Source organism: Thalassophryne amazonica, chromosome 14 (genome assembly GCF_902500255.1).
Source record: "Thalassophryne amazonica chromosome 14, fThaAma1.1, whole genome shotgun sequence".
Classification (NCBI taxonomy): Eukaryota; Metazoa; Chordata; class Actinopteri; order Batrachoidiformes; family Batrachoididae; genus Thalassophryne; species Thalassophryne amazonica.
Window position 1 is genome coordinate 2434163 of NC_047116.1, and position 21744 is coordinate 2455906.

General features: G+C 44.6%; 1 protein-coding gene across 1 annotated transcript in view; it reads right to left on the bottom strand.

The window, feature by feature from the left end:
- ttn.2 (titin, tandem duplicate 2) overlaps positions 1 to 21744 on the bottom strand; it is a 472252-nt gene that overhangs the window by 40434 nt on the left and 410074 nt on the right. The window contains 14 exon segments of the mRNA XM_034187115.1: positions 891 to 1225; positions 1855 to 2154; positions 8765 to 9052; positions 10312 to 10605; positions 10804 to 12570; positions 14067 to 14366; positions 14451 to 14601; positions 14715 to 14866; positions 18764 to 19063; positions 19141 to 19428; positions 19896 to 20192; positions 20280 to 20582; positions 20678 to 21265; positions 21370 to 21666. Of these exon segments, the coding sequence (XP_034043006.1) occupies positions 891 to 1225; positions 1855 to 2154; positions 8765 to 9052; positions 10312 to 10605; positions 10804 to 12570; positions 14067 to 14366; positions 14451 to 14601; positions 14715 to 14866; positions 18764 to 19063; positions 19141 to 19428; positions 19896 to 20192; positions 20280 to 20582; positions 20678 to 21265; positions 21370 to 21666 (5660 nt within the window).

Here is a 21744-nt window from a genome sequence, read left to right on the forward strand (position 1 = left end):
AACAGTACAGTGACAACTGAAAGGACTAAACCTTCATCACCACTGGAGTTGTTCCTTGAGGAACCTATTTTAGACCCTGGAGTACTTTCTAATTTGGTGTTTTTAATCAAAAATTCTTGACAACATGGACTCTAGCTAACCTCTGCCATATTTGTTGGTGAATAACCTTTTTGAACATTCACAGTTGGAAAGAGGTTGGCAAAACAATGGGATGTTCAGAGAGATGAAGAAAGTAGACCGGAGTAGAAGGAAATGTGGCATAAGGTGAAAAGATAAATGGCAGGAAAATGCCTATAGCAAACTGTTCAAGACGTTTAATAGCAAAGAAGGAGAGAAGGACTTGTACCGATTGGCGAGACAAAGGGACAGAGCTGGAAAGGATGTGCAGCAGATTAGGGTGGTAAAAGATGCAGATGGTAATGTGCTGACAAGTGAGGAGAGTGTGTTGAGTAGGTGGAGGGAATATTTTGAGGAGTTGATGAATGAAGAAAATGAGAGAGAGAAAAGGCTGGATGATGTAGAGAGAGTAAATCAGGAAGTACAGGAAATTAATGAGGATGAATTGAGGGCAGCTGTGAAGAGGATGAAGAGTGGAAAGGCAGTTTGTCCAGATGACATTCCAGTGGAGGCATGGAAATGTCTAGGAGAGATGACAGTGGAGTTTCTAACTAGATTGTTTAATGAAATCTTGGGTTAGGTTTAGGGGTTCGGGTCAGGGTTAGGGGTTAGGGTTAAGTGAGGGGATGCCTGAGGAGTGGAGACAAAGTCTATTAAATCTGAGCGCTGCATTCACTAAAGTGGTTCATGGAACACAGTTGGAAAAGCACATTTTCAGATACATATTCTAATGGCTATGCACTTGTATTACATCAAGACTCCAGTTAACCCACCTTGATCACTGTGGGTGCACTGGGAGCACTGGTTGGCTCTCTGCATTTGAAGAGTCGAGACGTGTTGCTGGACACCCCGATGCCAGCACCATTTTCAGCCATGACACGGAACTCGTACTCATTGCCTTCGGTGAGGTTGGTGACACGGTGTCTCAGCTCCATAATTGGCCTCTTGGAGGAAACCTTCACCCACCGCAGGCTCTTCTTCTCTCTTCTCTCCAGAATATACTGCTTGATCTCGTTACCGCCGTCTGACCTGGGTCTTGTCCAGCACAGTGTTATGCTGTCGCCGGTGATGTGGGTGGCATCTGGGGTGCCAGGAGGGTCTGGAACAGCTGAGAGGGAGAACAGAAAAACAGTCTTGTTCTTTTCCTGCATTCACAGAGGTCCAACAGCTGAGAACTTAGTGATCCATGTTCTATCGCTCAAGCAATATCTGGACCTAGAAACAGTCACTACAAAGGTAAGTAAACTTATTGAGTCATTACAGACACTCGTCACATTTTCTTATTATTATTCACCTTTTCCCAGATCTGTGTGGGTCTGTGGTTCTGATGGGCCTTCTCCATGCACTCCAATCCTGAACCTCCATTTCCTTCAAGTCTTCTTTTACTCTATCCATCTTCCTCCACGTTCCTTTCTCTGCTATTATCATCATCACTCTTTCAGTAACATATTTCTCTAAAAAAAAAATCCTCCACCGTTTTCCTTGTACTTTTCGTTTTACTGATTTTTTCCAGTTTTGTTGTTGCTTCTTCTGTCCAGCTTTATAATTCTTTTTCCTGACACATCTGACTTCTTCTGCACTCCCATCCCTGATCATATCTCAGCCTCAAACAGGTCTTCACCGCTGGGCTCAACAACTTGACTTTTAGGCTCTACCTTAATCCCTGGTTTACACAATACTCCTGACCTCTCCTTCCAGATGTTCCACCTACAGAACACACAGAACGGGTCCACTTACTGTACTGCATTTGTGCAACGACGGGATCTGAGTCCAGAGGTTTGCCGACACCAAACTTGCTCACGGCAGAGATCCTGAACTGGTACTCGTTGCCCTTGATGAGGTTGGTGGCGTTGAAAGAGCAGGCTTCACAATTGGAGGTGACCAAGGCCCAGGAGATTCTGGAGGTTTCCCTCTTTTCCACGACATACTGGGTGATGGCAGCACAGCCGTCGTTCTCTGGAGGGTTCCACCATACTGTACACTTCTCAGCTGTGATGCCGGTGAAACGGATCGGGCCCTCCACAGGTCCAGGAGTATCTGGTGAATGACAACAACTGCGGTGAGTGATGTCGAATAAAGGATCTTAGTTGAATGAATGAATTTATTCGGCACACAGACTCAACAATAACGAAAAACTCATAAATAAGACAATTTAACAGTGAACATGTGTGACCAAAAGGGTGTGGGCAGAAGCAAAAGCTTATAAACGCCCACCCCTTTTACCACAAAAGTAAAATGTACACACACACACACACACACACACACACACACACACACACACACACACACACACACACACACACACACACACACACACACACACATATATGCATACTTACAACAGGAAATGTGAGCACAGACCATATAAATGAATCAATAAACAAACAAAATCCAGACCCAACCAGACAAACCCAGCCCCAAAAACAGTAACAAAGAAATCTATGAACCTAATTCATCAGATTATAAGAGGTTACAGCTGAAGGTGTCAGAGTGCAGCCTCCACAGAGGAAGTCTGTCATGACCGCGACACTGAAAGTGGCACACAGGGATTTTAGCTGCTAGCATCCAATTTAGTCAGCTGTTGGCTGGAACTATTGACTCACTCACTCATCTTCAACGGCTGCTCCGGGTTCAGGTCACAGGAGCAACAGCTCCAGCAGGGGACCCCAGACTTCCTTTTCCCAGGCCACATTGACCACCTCTGACTGGGGGATCCTGAGGTGTTCCCAGGCCAGTGTGGAGATATAATCTCAACACCGAGTCCTGGGTCTTCCCTGGGGTCTCCTCCCAGATGGATGTGCCTGGAACACCTCCCTAGGGAGGCGCCCAGGAGGCATCCTTACCAGATGCCCAAACCACCTCAGCTGGCTCCTTTCAACGTGAAGGAGCAGCGACTCTACTCTGAGCTCCCCAGGGATGATGGAGCTTCTTACCCTATCTCTAAGGGAGACACCAGTCACCTTCCTGAGGAAGCCCATTCCTGAGGAAGCTTGTACCCGCGATCTAGTTCTTTAGGTCATGACCCAACCCACATCAGGTCAGGTCTCCCTTGAAAAAGAGATCTTTTGATCTCAATGGGACAAACCTGGTGAATTAAAGGTTACAACATGACCATAGGTGAGAGTAGGAACGAAGATTGACCAGTAGATCGAGAACTTCACCTTTTGGCTCAGGACCCTTTTCGTCACAGTACGGTAAAGTGAATGCAACACCGCCCCTGCTGCGCTGAGTCTCCGGCCAATCTCATGATCCATTGTCCCCTCACTCATGAACAAGACCCCAAGGTACTTGAACACCTTCATTTGGGGCAAGACCTCATTTCCTTCCCGGAGTAGGCAATCCATCAGTTTCCTGCTGAGAACCATGGCCTCAGATTTAAAGGTACTGATCCTCATGCCTCATCCATGGAACTATTGGTGTTTATTAAATTTTTTTGCACAAATCAAAAACATATCAGGGATAAATGGGTAACAGGGACTCCAGTGATGTTCAGACAGACTACAGAAGAACAGACACTGAAGAACAAGAGAAAAACGTGAATACTCTTCACTGACTGCTGGATCATTTGAACAAACATTCCAGGCTGAGGGTTCAGGAAATCTCGCTTCAGCTGCTCTGGATGCTGGAGGTGTTTGTCTCTGCTGTCACCGATTTACACAGACAGTAAACAATCGATCCAGACTCGTATGCAGGTGATATGTTGGCTCTCACTGCGGTATTGTATCACTTCCTGTTCCGGAGCACAGCGGTGTTTTTCTGTATCTGTTAGCTGTTTAATCTGCGCAGTTAGATTGATCTAGTTATCTAGATTACGATTTGTTTCCCAGTGTAATCTTTACGTGCCTTAACTAAAGCACTCCTTCTGCTGAATCACCTCTAAATTATTTACACATTCACTTTGCGTGTTTTTAGGAATCCGCTAGCTTAGCGTAGCTACTAGCTCTTAGCCGATTTAGCATGGCGGCTTCTCCTGTCTCTCCCGCACTTTTCTGCTCTGGGTGTGAAATGTTTAGTTATTCCTCGGCCTCCTTTAGCAGTAACGGTACTTGTAATAAGTGTAGCTTATTCGTAGCTTTGGAGGCCAGGCTGGGCGAATTGGAGACTCGGCTCCGCACCGTGGAAAATTCTACAGCTAGCCAGGCCCCTGTAGTCGGTGCGGACCAAGGTAGCTTAGCCGCCGTTAGTTCCCCCCTGGCAGATCCCGAGCAGCCGGGAAAGCAGGCCGACTGGGTGACTGTGAGGAGGAAGCGTAGCCCTAAACAGAAGCCCCGTGTACACCGCCAACCCGTTCACATCTCTAACCGTTTTTCCCCACTCGACGACACACCCGCCGAGGATCAAACTCTGGTTATTGGCGACTCTGTTTTGAGAAATGTGAAGTTAGCGACACCAGCAACCATAGTCAATTGTCTTCCGGGGGCCAGAGCAGGTAACATTGAAGGAAATTTGAAACTGCTGGCTAAGGCTAAGCGTAAATTTGGTAAGATTGTAATTCACGTCGGCAGTAATGACACCCGGTTACGCCAATCGGAGGTCACTAAAATTAACATTAAATCGGTGTGTAACTTTGCAAAAACAATGTCGGACTCTGTAGTTTTCTCTGGGCCCCTCCCCAATCGGACCGGGAGTGACATGTTTAGCCGCATGTTCTCCCTGAATTGCTGGCTGTCTGAGTGGTGTCCAAAAAATGAGGTGGGCTTCATAGATCATTGGCAAAGCTTCTGGGGAAAACCTGGTCTTGTTAGGAGAGACGGCATCCATCCCACTTTGGATGGAGCAGCTCTCATTTCTAGAAATCTGGCCAATTTTCTTAAATCCTCCAAACCGTGACTATCCAGGGTTGGGACCAGGAAGCAGAGTTGTAGTCTTACACACCTCTCTGCAGCTTCTCTCCCCCTGCCATCCCCTCATTACCCCATCCCAGTAGAGATGGTGCCTGCTCCCAGACCACCAATAACCAGCAAAAATCTATTTAAGCATAAAAATTCAAAAAGAAAAAATAATATAGCACCTTCAACTGCACCACAGACTAAAACAGTTAAATGTGGCCTATTAAACATTAGGTCTCTCTCCTCTAATCCCTGTTGGTAAATGATATAATAATTGCTCAACATATTGATTTATTCTGCCTAACAGAAACCTGGTTACAGCAGGATGAATATGTTAGTTTAAATGAGTCAACACCCCCGAGTCACACTAACTGTCAGAATGCTCGTAGCACGGGCCGGGGCGGAGGATTAGCAGCAATCTTCCATTCCAGCTTATTAATTAATCAAAAACCCAGACAGAGCTTTAATTCATTTGAAAGCTTGTCTCTTAGTCTTGTCCATCCAAATTGGAAGTCCCAAAAAACAGTTTTATTTGTTATTATCTATCGTCCTCCTGGTCGTTACTGTGAGTTTCTCTGTGAATTTTCAGACCTTTTGTCTGACTTAGTGCTTAGCTCAGATAAGATAATTATAGTGGGCGATTTTAACATCCACACAGATGCTGAGAATGACAGCCTCAACACTGCATTTAATCTATTATTAGACTCTATTGGCTTTGCTCAAAAAGTAAATGAGTCCACCCACCACTTTAATCATATCTTAGATCTTGTTCTGACTTATGGTATGGAAATAGAAGACTTAACAGTATTCCCTGAAAACTCCCTTCTGTCTGATCATTTCTTAATAACATTTACATTTACTCTGATGGACTACCCAGCAGTGGGGAATAAGTTTCATTACACTAGAAGTCTTTCAGAAAGCGCTGTAACTAGGTTTAAGGATATGATTCCTTCTTTATGTTCTCTAATGCCATATACCAACACAGTGCAGAGTAGCTACCTAAACTCTGTAAGGGAGATAGAATATCTCGTCAATAGTTTTACATCCTCATTGAAGACAACTTTGGATGCTGTAGCTCCTCTGAAAAAGAGAGCTTTAAATCAGAAGTGTCTGACTCCGTGGTATAACTCACAAACTCGTAGCTTAAAGCAGATAACCCGTAAGTTGGAGAGGAAATGGCGTCTCACTAATTTAGAAGATCTTCACTTAGCCTGGAAAAAGAGTCTGTTGCTCTATAAAAAAAGCCCTCCATAAAGCTAGGACATCTTTCTACTCATCACTAATTGAAGAAAATAAGAACAACCCCAGGTTTCTTTTCAGCACTGTAGCCAGGCTGACAAAGAGTCAGAGCTCTATTGAGCTGAGTATTCCATTAACTTTAACTAGTAATGACTTCATGACTTTCTTTGCTAACAAAATTTTAACTATTAGAGAAAAAATTACTCATAACCATCCCAAAGACGTATCGTTATCTTTGGCTGCTGTCAGTGATGCCGGTATTTGGTTAGACTCTTTCTCTCCGATTGTTCTGTCTGAGTTATTTTCATTAGTTACTTCATCCAAACCATCAACATGTTTATTAGACCCCATTCCTACCAGGCTGCTCAAGGAAGCCCTACCATTATTTAATGCTTCGATCTTAAATATGATCAATCTATCTTTGTTAGTTGGCTATGTACCACAGGCTTTTAAGGTGGCAGTAATTAAACCATTACTTAAAAAGCCATCACTTGACCCAGCTATCTTAGCTAATTATAGGCCAATCTCCAACCTTCCTTTTCTCTCAAAAATTCTTGAAAGGGTAGTTGTAAAACAGCTAACTGATCATCTGCAGAGGAATGGTCTATTTGAAGAGTTTCAGTCAGGTTTTAGAATTCATCATAGTACAGAAACAGCATTAGTGAAGGTTACAAATGATCTTCTTATGGCCTCGGACAGTGGACTCATCTCTGTGCTTGTTCTGTTAGACCTCAGTGCTGCTTTTGATACTGTTGACCATAAAATTTTATTACAGAGATTAGAGCATGCCATAGGTATTAAAGGCACTGCGCTGCGGTGGTTTGAATCATATTTGTCTAATAGATTACAATTTGTTCATGTAAATGGGGAATCTTCTTCACAGACTAAAGTTAATTATGGAGTTCCACAAGGTTCTGTGCTAGGACCAATTTTATTCACTTTATACATGCTTCCCTTAGGCAGTATTATTAGACGGTATTGCTTAAATTTTCATTGTTACGCAGGTGATACCCAGCTTTATCTATCCATGAAGCCAGAGGACACACACCAATTAGCTAAACTGCAGGATTGTCTTACAGACATAGATCCAAGACATGGATGACCTCTAATTTCCTGCTTTTAAACTCAGATAAAACTGAAGTTATTGTACTTGGCCCCACAAATCTTAGAAACATGGTGTCTAACCAGATCCTTACTCTGGATGGCATTACCCTGACCTCTAGTAATACTGTGAGAAATCTTGGAGTCATTTTTGATCAGGATATGTCATTCAAAGCGCATATTAAACAAATATGTAGGACTGCTTTTTTGCATTTACGCAATATCTCTAAAATTAGAAAGGTCTTGTCTCAGAGTGATGCTGAAAAACTAATTCATGCATTTATTTCCTCTAGGCTGGACTATTGTAATTCATTATTATCAGGTTGTCCTAAAAGTTCCCTAAAAAGCCTTCAGTTAATTCAAAATGCTGCAGCTAGAGTACTGACGGGGACTAGAAGGAGAGAGCATATCTCACCCATATTGGCCTCTCTTCATTGGCTTCCTGTTAATTCTAGAATAGAATTTAAAATTCTTCTTCTTACTTATAAGGTTTTGAATAATCAGGTCCCATCTTATCTTAGGGACCTCGTAGTACCATATCACCCCAATAGAGCGCTTCGCTCTCAGACTGCAGGCTTACTTGTAGTTCCTAGGGTTTGTAAGAGTAGAATGGGAGGCAGAGCCTTCAGCTTTCAGGCTCCTCTCCTGTGGAACCAGCTCCCAATTCAGATCAGGGAGACAGACACCCTCTCTACTTTTAAGATTAGGCTTAAAACTTTCCTTTTTGCTAAAGCTTATAGTTAGGGCTGGATCAGGTGACCCTGAACCATCCCTTAGTTATGCTGCTATAGACGTAGACTGCTGGGGGGTTCCCATGATGCACTGTTTCTTTCTCTTTTTGCTCTGTATGCACCACTCTGCATTTAATCATTAGTGATTGATCTCTGCTCCCCTCCACAGCATGTCTTTTTCCTGGTTCTCTCCCTCAGCCCCAACCAGTCCCAGCAGAAGACTGCCCCTCCCTGAGCCTGGTTCTGCTGGAGGTTTCTTCCTGTTAAAAGGGAGTTTTTCCTTCCCACTGTAGCCAAGTGCTTGCTCACAGGGGGTCGTTTTGACCGTTGGGGTTTTTCCGTAATTATTGTATGGCCTTGCCTTACAATATAAAGCGCCTTGGGGCAACTGTTTGTTGTGATTTGGCGCTATATAAAAAAATTGATTGATTGATTGATTGATATGTGACCTTCTAATGCTGTTCAAGCGGAGCTGAATGTGCAGGCAGCTCCTGGATTTGATGTTGGAACCAACTGAGTGAATCACGTCCCCAAACATCAGCATGACTTTACAGCATCAACAGCAGGTTTACACCGGAGTCCTGGTTTCCAGAGTTGGACCACAGACCTGCACAACAGCAGCTCCCAGTCACGGATTGGCTGATAGACTTTGTAAAATGTCCATCACTAAGACAAACGCTGACAGTTTGCATGTTTTGTCCTGAATCTGTTGAATGAACAGAACGGAGACTGCTGCTGATTACTGACCCTGGACCCTGACATTGACGTCAGCTTTCCTGGTGCCGGAGCTGTTCTTGGCCTCTACTGTGTAGATGCCACGGTGGTTTCTGTCGGCGTCGCGGATAAACAGGCTGCTGGTGCCAATGCCGGTGGTCAGCTCCATGTCGAGCATTGTCCTTTTGTCAATCTCTTTGCCGTCCTTGTACCAGACCACCTGAGGTACGGGACGCCCAGTTATGCTGCAGCTCAGCTTGACGTTCTCTCCAGCCCTCAGGGTCAGAAGCTGATCTGGAGACCACATGATCTCAGGAGCAACTGCAGAAGCAAGAACAGGATCAACACAACAAGTTACCCAACAGAGCCCCCTGTTGTTCTTGCTATTAATATTTAAAAACACACACCCTCCTGAGAGTTTTTTTTTTTTTTTTTACATCAAATGAGTCAGAAGGTTTTAGGCTTTTTTGTACTACAGTATAATCTGCAAAAAAAAAAAAAAAAAAGTTTCACCAAGTTGATAGAAATAAAACTAAAACTAATAATAATAAAGGATTGTACGCACTGAGCCACTTTGACAAATAGAGCCATTGATAAGATACATGCAGGCTCCAGCATACCAGTCTAGCTTTCATTTGTCTTTTATCTTTAAAGAAATTAAATCTGGGATCCAGGTTGTTATTCTTTTAATTCATTTTATTAGTAATTGGAGCATGGCGCGGCCTCAACTTTATCTAAATTCTGGGTCTGTTAGTGAAGTTTAGGGCTAGTGGCCGGCGATCACCTTAGTATTTCTTCTGTATTTCTTGTTGTTTAATGCTGACAAATTATACTGTATTTCTTGTCTTTCTGATGCCTGATTCTGTTTTTTCTCTCTGTTTAAGGTGCAGCTCCATCCAGAGATGGGTGTGGTATTTGTGCTGGAGACCCTCCTGTCCTGTGCACCAACAGCATTTCCTGTATATTCATTTTGTGAATTGTTCTGTAATTTGTGTCTGTATCATGGTCCAAGCAGATGGTCACCCCTTTGAGTCTGGTCTGCTTGAGATTTCTTCCTCAGAGGGAGTTTTTCTTACCACTGTTGCTCTGGGGGTTAGTAAGGTTAGACCTTACTTGTGTGAAGCACCTTGAGGCAACTCTGTTGTGATTTGGCACTATATAAATGAAAATAAATAAAAAACTGAAATAAATTGATCCATTGTGACTGTAGAACTAATGTTTCTCTAATCACAGACACTGAAGCTTGCAACTTCTTCAGAGTTGTCATGGCTGTTTTGGAGGCTTCCCTCACTGGTCTCCTTCATGTTTTTTAGGACATCCACTCACAAGAGGTTGACTAATATTACTGAAGTCCAAACAAAACTTTCATCTGTCCTCAGTCGAAAGACAGTGGACTAGATTCAATTAGATTAGACAGAATTTCATTAATCCCTTGGGAAGACTACCTCAGGAAATTGAGGAGGCTACAAAGTAATTAAAGTTCAAATTTTATTGGATAACCTGCTTTATTTTCTTGTGTTGTCATAAAACTATAAAGTCATGTAAAAGCTGGAGCGTGTGTTTGAGCTGAGGATACGCACTGCTCTCGTCCTTGGTCATGATGTATCCAGATGAGTTTGATGGGGGGCTGATGGAGCCGACAGCATTTCTGGCGATCACCCTGAACTCAAACCTGTCTCCGGGAGACAGGCCTGTCACAGTGAACTGGGTCTCACTGACATCGGTGAAGTTGCACCGGAGCCACTTGCCCCGGCCTTGGCGCCTCTCCACGCTGTAGGCCACGATCCTGCTGCCTCCGTCTCTCTTGGGGACATCCCACTGCAAGGTGACTGAGTGTCTGGTCGTATCAATGCAGACAGGAGTGCCAGGTGGGTCTAATCCACAGGAGAAACCATATTATAGAAGTCATAGACAAATCATAATAAAAATAATAAGAGAACGGGAAAAACTGAAATCTGCTCCCGGTACAGGGTTAGACAATACACCAAAGGAACAGGAGCTGAAAAATACACCCACTCTATGTCTGATATGTATTAAAAAAAGCAAAACTAAAACAAAGTTATGGTACTCACCAACAGGTGAGATGGCAAGCGCGTGTTTGCTTTGTTCACTAACGGGGCTGATCCCGGCATTGTTCTCCGCAAAGACTCTGAAAGAGTACTCCAGGCCCTCCATGAGGCCAATGATCCTGTATTCTCTGTTTGAGATGATGGTGGAGTTCACCTTCTGCCACAGAAGACTATTTCTGTCTTTCTTTTCAACATGGTAGCCCAGGATAGGAGATCCTCCATCGAACTCTGGAACCTCCCACTTGATGGTCATACCGTCACTGGTAACATTGAAGGCCACAGGCTTGCCTGGAGGGCCTGGACGGTTGTACTGGTGTTGGGCAAAAATGTTTGAGGAGTTCAGTGATTCACTGACTCCAAACTTATTCTCTGCACGGACTCTGAACTGGTACTCAGTTCCTTTGATCAGGTTCGGAACCTTGAAACTAGTCCTGACAACACTGGAGCAGACCATCTTCCAGTTGGCCTGAGAGGTCTCACGTTTCTCCACACTGTAGGATGTAATCTCACCGCCTCCATTGTCCTGTGGTTCATCCCAGGAGATGATAATACTCTCAGCTTTAATCTCATCAAAGCGGATAGGACCAATGGGTATGGAGGGAGGTCCCAGAGTAGTCACATTAATGTCAAAGAAATTCTTGATAACTCTGTTGTCCAGAACCAGAGTATACTGGCCAGCATGCTCCTTTTTGACTCCTCTGACTGTGATGGCAGTCTTGTTGTCAGTAGTCCTGAAACGAACCATCTCACTCTCCTTTAGGGGGAAGTTGTCCTTTAACCAGCTGATAGCAGGCCTTGGTTTACCCTTGAAGGGCAGCTCAATATGGATGTTCTGACCAATACGAACAGCCAGATCTCCATTGGGATAGTCACTGAGGTTGGCCTCAGGTGGAATAATAAAGTCCTCTACTACAAGTGGTCCAATCAGGGAGAAGTCACTTTTGCCCTTCTCATTCTTGGCAAACACCCTGAACTCTATGACGGCATTCTCTCTAAGACCTGTCACCTCACAGTTGCAGCGCTTGGATGTGGCAGCAAAACTCCAGTTGGCCTCTTCCTGGTATCTCTTCTCAATGATGTATTCTGTAATGTGGCTGCCACCATCATGGTCAGGCCTGGTCCACTGCAGTGTAACAGAGTTCTTTGTGGAATCAACCATCATAAGGTCCTTTACACCTCCAGGGGTCTCTGTGGCTCTGATGGGTTCCATGGTTTCACAAGTGTCACCCACACCATACTCATTTTCAGCAGACACACGGAAGAAGTAAGCAACATCCTCCTCCAGACCCACCACTTTGTAAGTCGTGTGGGCACACTCTGTTGTAATGACCTGATAAGCCTTCATGGTGGAAGTTTTCTTCTCAACAATGTAATTAGTGATTGGTGAACCACCGTCAATGATGGGAGCCTCCCAGCTAAGAGTGAGCGCTCCTCTTCTCACATTCTTGACCATGAGCTTCTGGCAAGTGGATGGGCTGTCCAGAACCTTGAGGGAAATTGTAATCACCTTTGGTTCTCCGACACCATTCTCAATCTCCAGCAGATATTTTCCACAGTCATCACGGGTAACCTTGGGGATGAGGAGGGTGGTGGCCCTCTCATTGCTGTTGATGGTGTAGCGGTTGTCTCCAGCAATGTTGCGGTCACCACGTCGCCAGGTTACACTGGGAGCAGGGCGTCCCTTCAGGGGTACGAACACCTCCATGTCACGGCTGGCCCTGACTGTGTAGTGGGTAGTCATGGGAATGTCCAAGTCCAGATCTGCTTCCTCTGTAGAAGAAAAGTGGACATGAAGTCCAGAAAAGAATCGTTGTATTTCTTGTCAGTGTGGAGATAAGTCCTACACATAAATACTCTTTATACAGTGCTGAGAAAAGTACTCCCACTGCTACATTTTTCACTGATTGATGAAATCAAACAAACATGAAAAAAATTAATAAATGTTTCTTTAATCTCAAAGTGAAAACAAATTCGACAATGCAATTATCCAGGTTCTGTTGAGGTCGTCCGAAGCCGTGACAGTGGAAAGACTAAGAACAGGAAGTCTGGAACTATGATGTATCCCTAAAGCTTTGCATCATGTCTGCAGGTATGCCAAGAATGAAAAACAACCCAAGAACACTTCAAAAGGGGCGGAGCTCAGCATGGCATCTGTGAGAGTGCTGGGTGATGTGCATCAGATTCACAGGGCAGACTTGTGTGAAGATAGACTTGTGAATTAGTGACTGTGTGTTTATGCCACAGAGTGATTCAGACATACAGGTGGGAGATGCTGCAACTGGTGCACAAGAAAGACTGAACCGGTGCACGAGGAAGACTGTACCGGTGCACGAGGAAGACTGAACCGGTGCACGAGAAGGAATGAATCAGAGCATTCTGCATGCCCGTCCTTTTAAACAAAGTCTTTGTTTTTCACTGTGCAGTGAAGATGTGACTAATGAAGCAACAGACAAAGGCTCAGTCTCTGCAGTTACAAGTCAGATCACACTACAGACCTGCCCATCCAGCAGACAAACCAACTGTGCAACCACCCAGGCAGACAACAGTTCCATCCCATCTCCAAAGTCACCATCTATCTGCTGCAGCCAGGTGAAACATGGGCATGTCATTTAAGGTGAAACATGGGTATATCCTAGACCAGGGGTGGGCAACTTGTTTCAGGAACGGCCAAGAGGGTGCAGGTTTTCTTTGCAGCCACTGACTCCACCAGGTGATTTTACTGATTATTATCACTTTGAGCAGATGGAATCAGTTAATCAGTGAAATCACCTGGTGGAATCAGTGGCTGCAAAGAAAACCTGCACCCTCTTGGCCCTTTCTGGACCAAGTTGCCCACCCCTGTCCTAGACCTTCTCCACATACTGCACCTGTGTGCTGGATCATGTCAAGAGAAACATACCACATGTGTAACCTCCATCACATTGTCTCTCGCTGGGCTTGAACTCAGCCCCAGTGTGGGAGGTAGGATCAGCACCAGGCTAAAACCCAACAACATCTTTTAACACTGGGGAGTGAGGTTTTCTTTACTGAACAATACTGGCCAAAACTACAAATGGACAAATTGCAGTCCAACCACAGACACAGTGTTGGAATTCCTTCAGTAGTCTTTGTCGCAGTCTTTCAATTTGAGAATAAAGTGCATCAATTTTTTTCCATTTATGTATAATTAGCCTAATTTTTAGATTGGACATCAAAACATGGAGATGAGGTTAAGTACTTTCTGCAGGCACTGTCAGTAGAACTCAAGTGTTTCTGCAAAAACAAACCCAGGATGTCTTTGGCTTGGATGGGCTGGTACAGCTTGATGTCTCCTCCTGTCCCCTTGCAGTTGACAGCAGAGACCCTGAAGTAATAGTAGGCTCCAGGTTTTAGATGAGACACCACATACTCGCAAGTCTTAATTGCAGGGTTGATGGTCACCCATTCTTTGTCCTCTGCATTCATTTGGTCCAAAATGTAGTGTGTTATCTTGCTGCCGCCATCGTAGAGGGGCTTCTCCCAGCCAAGAGTGATGGAGGTCTTTGTGGAGTCGACCACCTGCAGTTTGGCCGGTTCACCAGGCAGATCTGACAATAACAAAGGGCATGATGTGAGGACTAATGAGCGCCAATCCTGGATAAGCCTGAAGGCGGTGCTGATTAAATACACACCAATGGGGTCATAGGCCCGGTAGAGCTCAGAAGCCTCAGAGTAGTTTCCTGCTCCAGCCTTGTTCACAGCACACACTCGGTACTGGTACTCATTATTCTCCACCAAACCAGTGACCTTCTGCCTGGTGTCTCGAATGCTTCCCTTCATCACCTGCACAAACATACATAAAGTGTTCAGATGTTCTGAGATGCTATGAGTCATGACTCAATGACCAGTGCCCCATGTACAGTGGTAACTGAAAAGTGAAGACTGTCAGTACCGACCTTGAACCACTGCAGACTCTTCTTCTCCCTCTTCTCCAAGTAGTAGCCATCAATGTCGCTGCCGCCATCAAGCGCCGGCCTTTCCCAGATCACCGTCATGGTGGATTTGGTGATCATGGTCACTTTAGGTTTGGATGGTTCACTGGGTGGAACTGTTGTAAATTACAGATATCAGATACCATGTCACAAAAAATAAATTTCAGCACTAAATTTTTTTTTTGGTACCAAAGTTCAGCAGCAGAATGATGAGGTTGTACATTCATTCATTTATTTTCAATACCCGATTACTCCAATTAAGGGTCATGGGGGGACTGGAGTCTATCCCAGCAGCCATAGAGGACAGGATACGTGTCCCTGTGACAGACTGTTGTCCTGTCCAGGGACACGTATGGACAAACACATTCACACTCACACCTACTGTCAATTTCAAAGAGTCTAATTCACCGAACCTGCATGTCTGTGGAAGTGGGAGGAAGCCGGAGCACCCGGAGGGAACCCACGTGAACATGGGCAGAACATGCAAACTCCACACAGCAAGCACCAGGTGGCACACCATCCCATGACCGTCTCACTGTAAGGCAACAGTGCTAACCACCACACCACCATGGCGCCCGAGGTCATACATCACTTAATAGGTTTATCATTAATTAATCAGCATACAGCTTAAGCTTTGTTTCACATGTTTAATGTGAAACATTTCATTCAACAAGGAACTTTTCCTGACACTTGCACGTTTCTTTAAGAGGAATCTCACAGACATACAACAACACAATAAAAAAAAAAAACATACACACAATATATATGAGACCGACTACCAACCGCCCTCCCCTTAACCAACCCTCACCAGGACCCTTCACCATATCCTCTCCCTTCCCCAGGACCCTACACCATGTCCTCTCCCCTCCCCAGGACCCTTCACCATATCCTCTCCCCTCCCCAGGACCCTTCACCATATCCTCTCCCCTCCCCAGGACCCTTCACCATATCCTCTTCCTTCCCCAGGACCCTTCACCATGTCCTCTCCCCTCCCCAGGACCCTTCACCATGTCCTCTCCCCTCCCCAGGACCCTTCACCATATCCTCTTCCTTCCCCAGGACCCTTCACCATGTCCTCTCCCCTCCTCAGGACCCTTCACCGTGTCTTCTCTCCTTTCCAGTACCCTACACAATGTCTTTTCCCCTCCTCAGAACCCTTCACCATATCCTCTCCCCTCCCCAGGACCCTTCACCATGTCCTCTCCCCTCCCCAGGACCCTTCACCATATCCTCTTCCCTCCCCAGGACCCTTCACCATGTCCTCTCCTCTCCCCAGGACCCTACACCATATCCTCTCCCCTCCTCAGGACCCTTCACCGTGTCTTCTCTCCTCCCCAGTACCCTACACAATGTCTTTTCCCCTCCTCAGGACCCTACACCATGTCCTCTCCCCTCCCCAGGACCCTTCACCATATCCTCTCCCCTCCCCAGGACCCTTCACCATATCCTCTCCCCTCCTCAGGAATGTACACCATGTTGTCTCCCCTCCCCAGGACCCTTCACCATGTCCTCTCCCCTCCACAGGACCCTACACCATGTCCTCTCCCCTGCCCAGGACCCTACAACATGTTGTCTCCCCTCCCCAAGACCCTTCACCATGTCCTCTCCTCTCCCCAGGACCCTTTACTATGTCCTCTACCCTCCCAGGAGTGCATTGCTACTTGGACATCATAATTTGGCATCTCTATCAAGATAAGAGACCAAATGTTGCCAGATTCTCAAAATCCCTCAGCTTGACATTCAGAATGAATCTAATTCTGTCCACATGAAGAGTGTCTGTCCAATCTGTCAGCCAGTGTTTGAAGGGCACCTCTTTCTTTTTCCAGAGAAGTAAGATCAGTCCTTTTCCAGTTAACACCATACGTTAAAAGATGTTGCTGTGTTACATTAAGTTTCATAAGATCATCAGAAATTTCCAAAATTATTAAAGATCTTGGAGAAGAAATTGAATATGTTACACAAGTACTCTTGTAGTTTGGGACATAGGGCATAGCTATGTGATTAGGTAGCCTCCATAGATTTACATGTGTCACACAGAGGTGATACTTCTGGGAATGTTCTGTACAGTTTTGTCTTTGAATAGTGTAATCTGTGTGGGATTTTGAATTGTGTTAAAGAGTGTCAGACATTAATAAAACAGTCATGGTTGTGCTCTAAACTCTGCTCCCACACACTTGGGGGTATCAAGGTACTGATCTCTTTTTCCCACTCCTCCTTTATACTGTCCATTTTTGGAAGTCACATGCTTTGCAGAGTGTCATATAATTTGGAGATTATGAAACGTGAGCTGGCAAACAGTTTAATGAAGCTCTCTAGCTTGTCTGGTTTTGCCCTCTCAAAGTTAGGAAAGTGTGATTTAACAAGTCTCTAATCTGAAGATACCTGAAGAACTCATTCTTGGGTAAGTTGTATCTCTGCTGCAGTTGTTGAAAAGAAGTAAAAGTCCTTTTAATATGTCAGCAGTTCTGCCAGTTAGTCCAAGGGGTCTTTTTCTCCATCTTCATCTTCATCTTCAATTACCTTTATGCATTTTTGAATTCCTGATGAGGCTGATAGGAGTGTGGAATTTTCAGCCACAGTCAGGACAAGGAATGGTCAGTGGGGGTCTCGGGTGAAGGAGTTTTGCTTTTCTTCTTTTCTGCTTTTCTTCTGTTGCCTTGATGCGTTGTTTCTCCAGAAGTATGATGCCGGATTTGATGGTATTTCTCCAGGAGATACCTGTCTTTAGTCTCCAATTAAATTGGATGAGACCTTCAATATCTGGAGATATTGATTGGACACTTATCTGAGGGTGAGTGATATATAACAAAATGTCATCTGCATACACGATCTTATTCTTAGTATACTCTATGTTGTAGCCATGAATCTTAGGATGTGATTGAATAGTTTCTGCAAGCAGCTCTATGATAGGGCAAACAAAAGCGGGCTAAGTGGTCATCCCTGCATTGTACCCCTGCCAAGCTGAAATGGAGTTAAAAGAGTCTGATTAGCAGTGTTGCCAAAGTAACTTTGAAAAGTTACTTTATTAGTTACTTTATACAGTTACTTCATTAGCAGCTGCGGACAACTTGTCGGCAGCTGCTGAATGTAACTAATAAAGTAACTCGCAATCTAACTTGGTTATTTTTAAGATCGAGTACGCAGCGTACTTAATCTTAAGAGTAACCAAGTTAGATTACTAGTTACCTTATTAGTTACACTACTTATTAGTTGCAAGTTGTCGGCAGCTTCTAATAATGTGACTGCATAAAGCTGATAATGAAGTAACTGTATAAAGCAAATAAAAAAGTAACTAATAAAGTAACTTTTCAAAGTTACTTTGGCAACACTGCTGATTAGTAAGTATCCTAAGGCTGGGGTTATTGTACAGTAATTTAGTCCAGGACATAAATTTATCACCACACTTGAATTTCTGCAGGTATGGCCATTCAACCCAATCAAATGCCTTTTCAGCATCTAGACTGAGGATACAAAGGTCTTTTTTTGCGGAGTCTAGATGAATGCATGACATTCAAAAGTCATCTGAAGTTGTGGAAAGAGTTTCTGTTTCAGTTTGGTCAGGGTGTATCAGTTTACTCAGAAAGGCATTAAGTCTTATGGCGAACATCTTGGCCAAAATTTTTTGGTCCGTATTTAATAATGAAACTGGTCTATATGAGCCCACCTCTTCTAAGTCTTTTCCTTTTTTGGGGGAGTAGTGTGATAGTGGCCACCACGTTAAGCTTTGATTTTGTCTCCTTCATTGTTTCCCATTTATGTCTAACACCCACTGAAGGGAGCACCAGTCCATCACAGGTTACTTCTCCAGCCAAAGCCAAGCTGTAACTCAGTTACAGCTTGGTGGACTGACAGATGCAGATTAAGTGGCTTGTCCGAGGACACAGACTGACTGGGAATCAAACCCTACTCTTGTGCTATCTGCTTTAAACAGTTGACTTTTTAAACTTTATTCTGATTGCTAATAATCAGTACCAGACTGAGCAGCAGTAGTGCTGATCGGTTTCATTGCTTACCAAATGCATTTTTTGCGATGATGGGCTCAGATTCAAGTGGGTCACCAACACCGTACTTGTTAACTCCACGAACTCTGAAGATGTATTCATTGCCCTGGATGAGCCGAGGTACGTTAATGATGCAGTCAACCAGTTTCTCTGAGACAATGGACCACATGATCCTGCTGGTCTCCCTCTTTTCCACGATGTAATGGGTTACCATGGCACCTCCCTCATCATTTGGTGGAGACCACATGATGGTGATGTTGTCAGCTGTTACCTTCTTAAACTGGATCTTTCCATCCGGGGGGCCGGGCTTGTCTGCAGAGCAGAGGTATTCATTCATGTCAGTTCCTACAGTGGGATTTAAATGTACCCTCACAGATTAGTATAAATACCTTGGATGAGCAGCCTGACGATGCCACATGCAGATCCTAGGGAGTTCTTCACCTTGACCTCATAGGTGCCAGAGTTCAGACGGGTGGTTTCCTTCAGAAGTAAACTAGTGGATTCAAAAGTGTGTTTGAAGGAGAGCTGGGCATTTGGTTCAAGTTCTCTGCCATCCTTAGACCATTCGATACTGGGTGCAGGCTTGGCAGTGATGTTGAACTTCAGCTCCACATTACAGCCGGCTTTGTGCTTGACCTCACTCAGGTACTCCTGAGGGACTTCAATCTCAGGAGCCCCTGGAAGGTAAATTCAAAGTGTGAAGAAACCAGGTACAAACATGAAAAGCACTCCTCCACTCAATAAAGTAAGAACATCACTGGAGGAACTAATAACAGTTCTCACTGAGGATGTAGAAAAACAGGATTAAAATATGCTCATAATTCTGTGATCTGAAGTACACCTCTGTGTCAGAAGATGCTGCATCCATAGGTCACTGGTTAACATTAAAAGCTAATGTTAGCAGTTCAGTACAAATAGGAACAAATAGTCTTCCCAAGGATCAATAAAGTTCTATCTAATCTAATCAAAGGTTCTTCCCTACCACTGCTGACAATGCGCATTTTTGGTATACGTATAAGTTGCAGGACTTCCGAAACTAGTAAAAAAAAAAAAACACAACTTATACTCCAGAAAATAAGGTGTCCATAATAGAAATGCAACAAAAATGTGATCAAAGAGAAGCACAAAACTTTGTTCCACCTACCATAGGTGTCTACACATGTGGCTGGTCCAGCAATCAAGGACGGGTTGCTGACTGAGCCGACGGCATTCTTGGCCATGACTCTGAACTCATACGTCTCGTCCTGGGTCAGGCCTGTTACTGTGAACCAGGTGTCTGAGACATTTGTCAGGTTAACCTTCGACCACCTGCCACTGACCACTTCCCTTTTTTCAATAACGTAGCCAGTGACTGGAGATCCGCCATCATAGTTGGGCTTCTGCCAAACCAAGCTGACAGAGTTTTTGGTGATGTCATTGATACGCACGTTGGTGGGTGGCTCTGCAGGAAACAGACATTGAGAATGTTCACGTGAAGTTTCTTGTTAAGAATTTTTAGATTTACGGAATTATTTAATATTTCACCTACCGCAAGCATCGATAGCCAACACAGCATCAGAAATCTTGCTGAATTCACTTATTCCAGCGGCATTTTCAGCTGCCACCTTGAATTCGTAGATGAGACCAGCATTGACGTTGGTGACCTTGAAGTGTGTGGCACGGATCACCGTATTGTTGACCCTCTTCCACAAGATACTGTTTTTGTCTTTCATCTGAAGATGGTAACCGAACACGTGGCTACCACCATCTGACTTGGGCTCTTTCCAGGCTACACTGACGCTCTCCCTGGTTACAGCAGTGATTTCTGGAGTTGATGGAGCATCGGGAATGGCTGCAGGTTAGAAGGGAGAGGAGAGGGATGCTTGGATCAAATGTCTGGGAAAACTACGGCGTACAAAATAAGAACAATGAACAAAGACTACTTACTGTAAGGCAGATTAACAGTGACTGTTGGTGAGTCAATGTGCTCGCTAATTCCATATTTGTTCTCTGCTCTGATCCTGAATTGGTACTCCAGGCCAGCAGTCAGCTTCATGATCTTCATATTACAGCGGGCCACAGCAGAAGAAAGCTCAATCCAGTTGGCTGTTGTTGTCTCTCGCTTGTAGATGATGTAGTTGGTGATAGGGCTGCCTCCATCATACACAGGTGGGAGCCACCTCAGGCTCACGCTGTCCTCTGTTATGTCAAACAGCTCCACAGGTCCCAGTGGAGCACTGGGGCGGTCCAAAACCACAATGTTCAGAAAAGTTTTGATGGTACCATTGGAGTTGGCAGCAGTGATGTCATAGCGTCCAGAGTCTGCAGCAACACTCTCACGCACAGTGATCCTGATGCTGTCAGGGGTGACTTCTGAGTTGAACCTCATTGTTGACTTGAGCAGTACATTGTCTTTGGTCAGGGTTACCTTAGGCAAGGGGCGGCCTGTCAGTGGGATCTCACATTTCAGAGTGCTGCCAGCTCTAACATACACTGTGTTGTGGGGAAAATCCTTCATACTGATCTCAGGAGATTCTAGAGAAAATTGTGCCATGGGGAATTAGAACATGTTTTTGTAATGCTTTGGTCATAGAAAATTCTTTCATTAACTAACCTTGTTAACTCTATCTGTGACTTACCAAGCTGGTCTTTGACTCGCACAGGGGTGACCATTTCCTTAGCATCACTAAATCCAGCGTGGTTCTCAGCTCTGACTCTAAAGAAGTACTCAGCATTTTCCCTCAGACCAGACACTGTCAAGTGGTTGAACTTTGTTAACCCACACTTGACCCACTTCTCCTGGTCTTTCTCCAAAGCTTCTACCAGGTAGCCAGTTATTCTACTGCCTCCATCTTGTTCTGGTTTGGCCCAGGCCAGTGACACACTGTCCTTGCTCACATCAGTGACTCCCAATTTGGGTGGTGGGCTTGGTTTTTCTGCAGTTCAAGGACAAAATACATTTTAATACAACACTGTGACAACGTTTGGCATTAGAACAATAATCTATTGAGTTA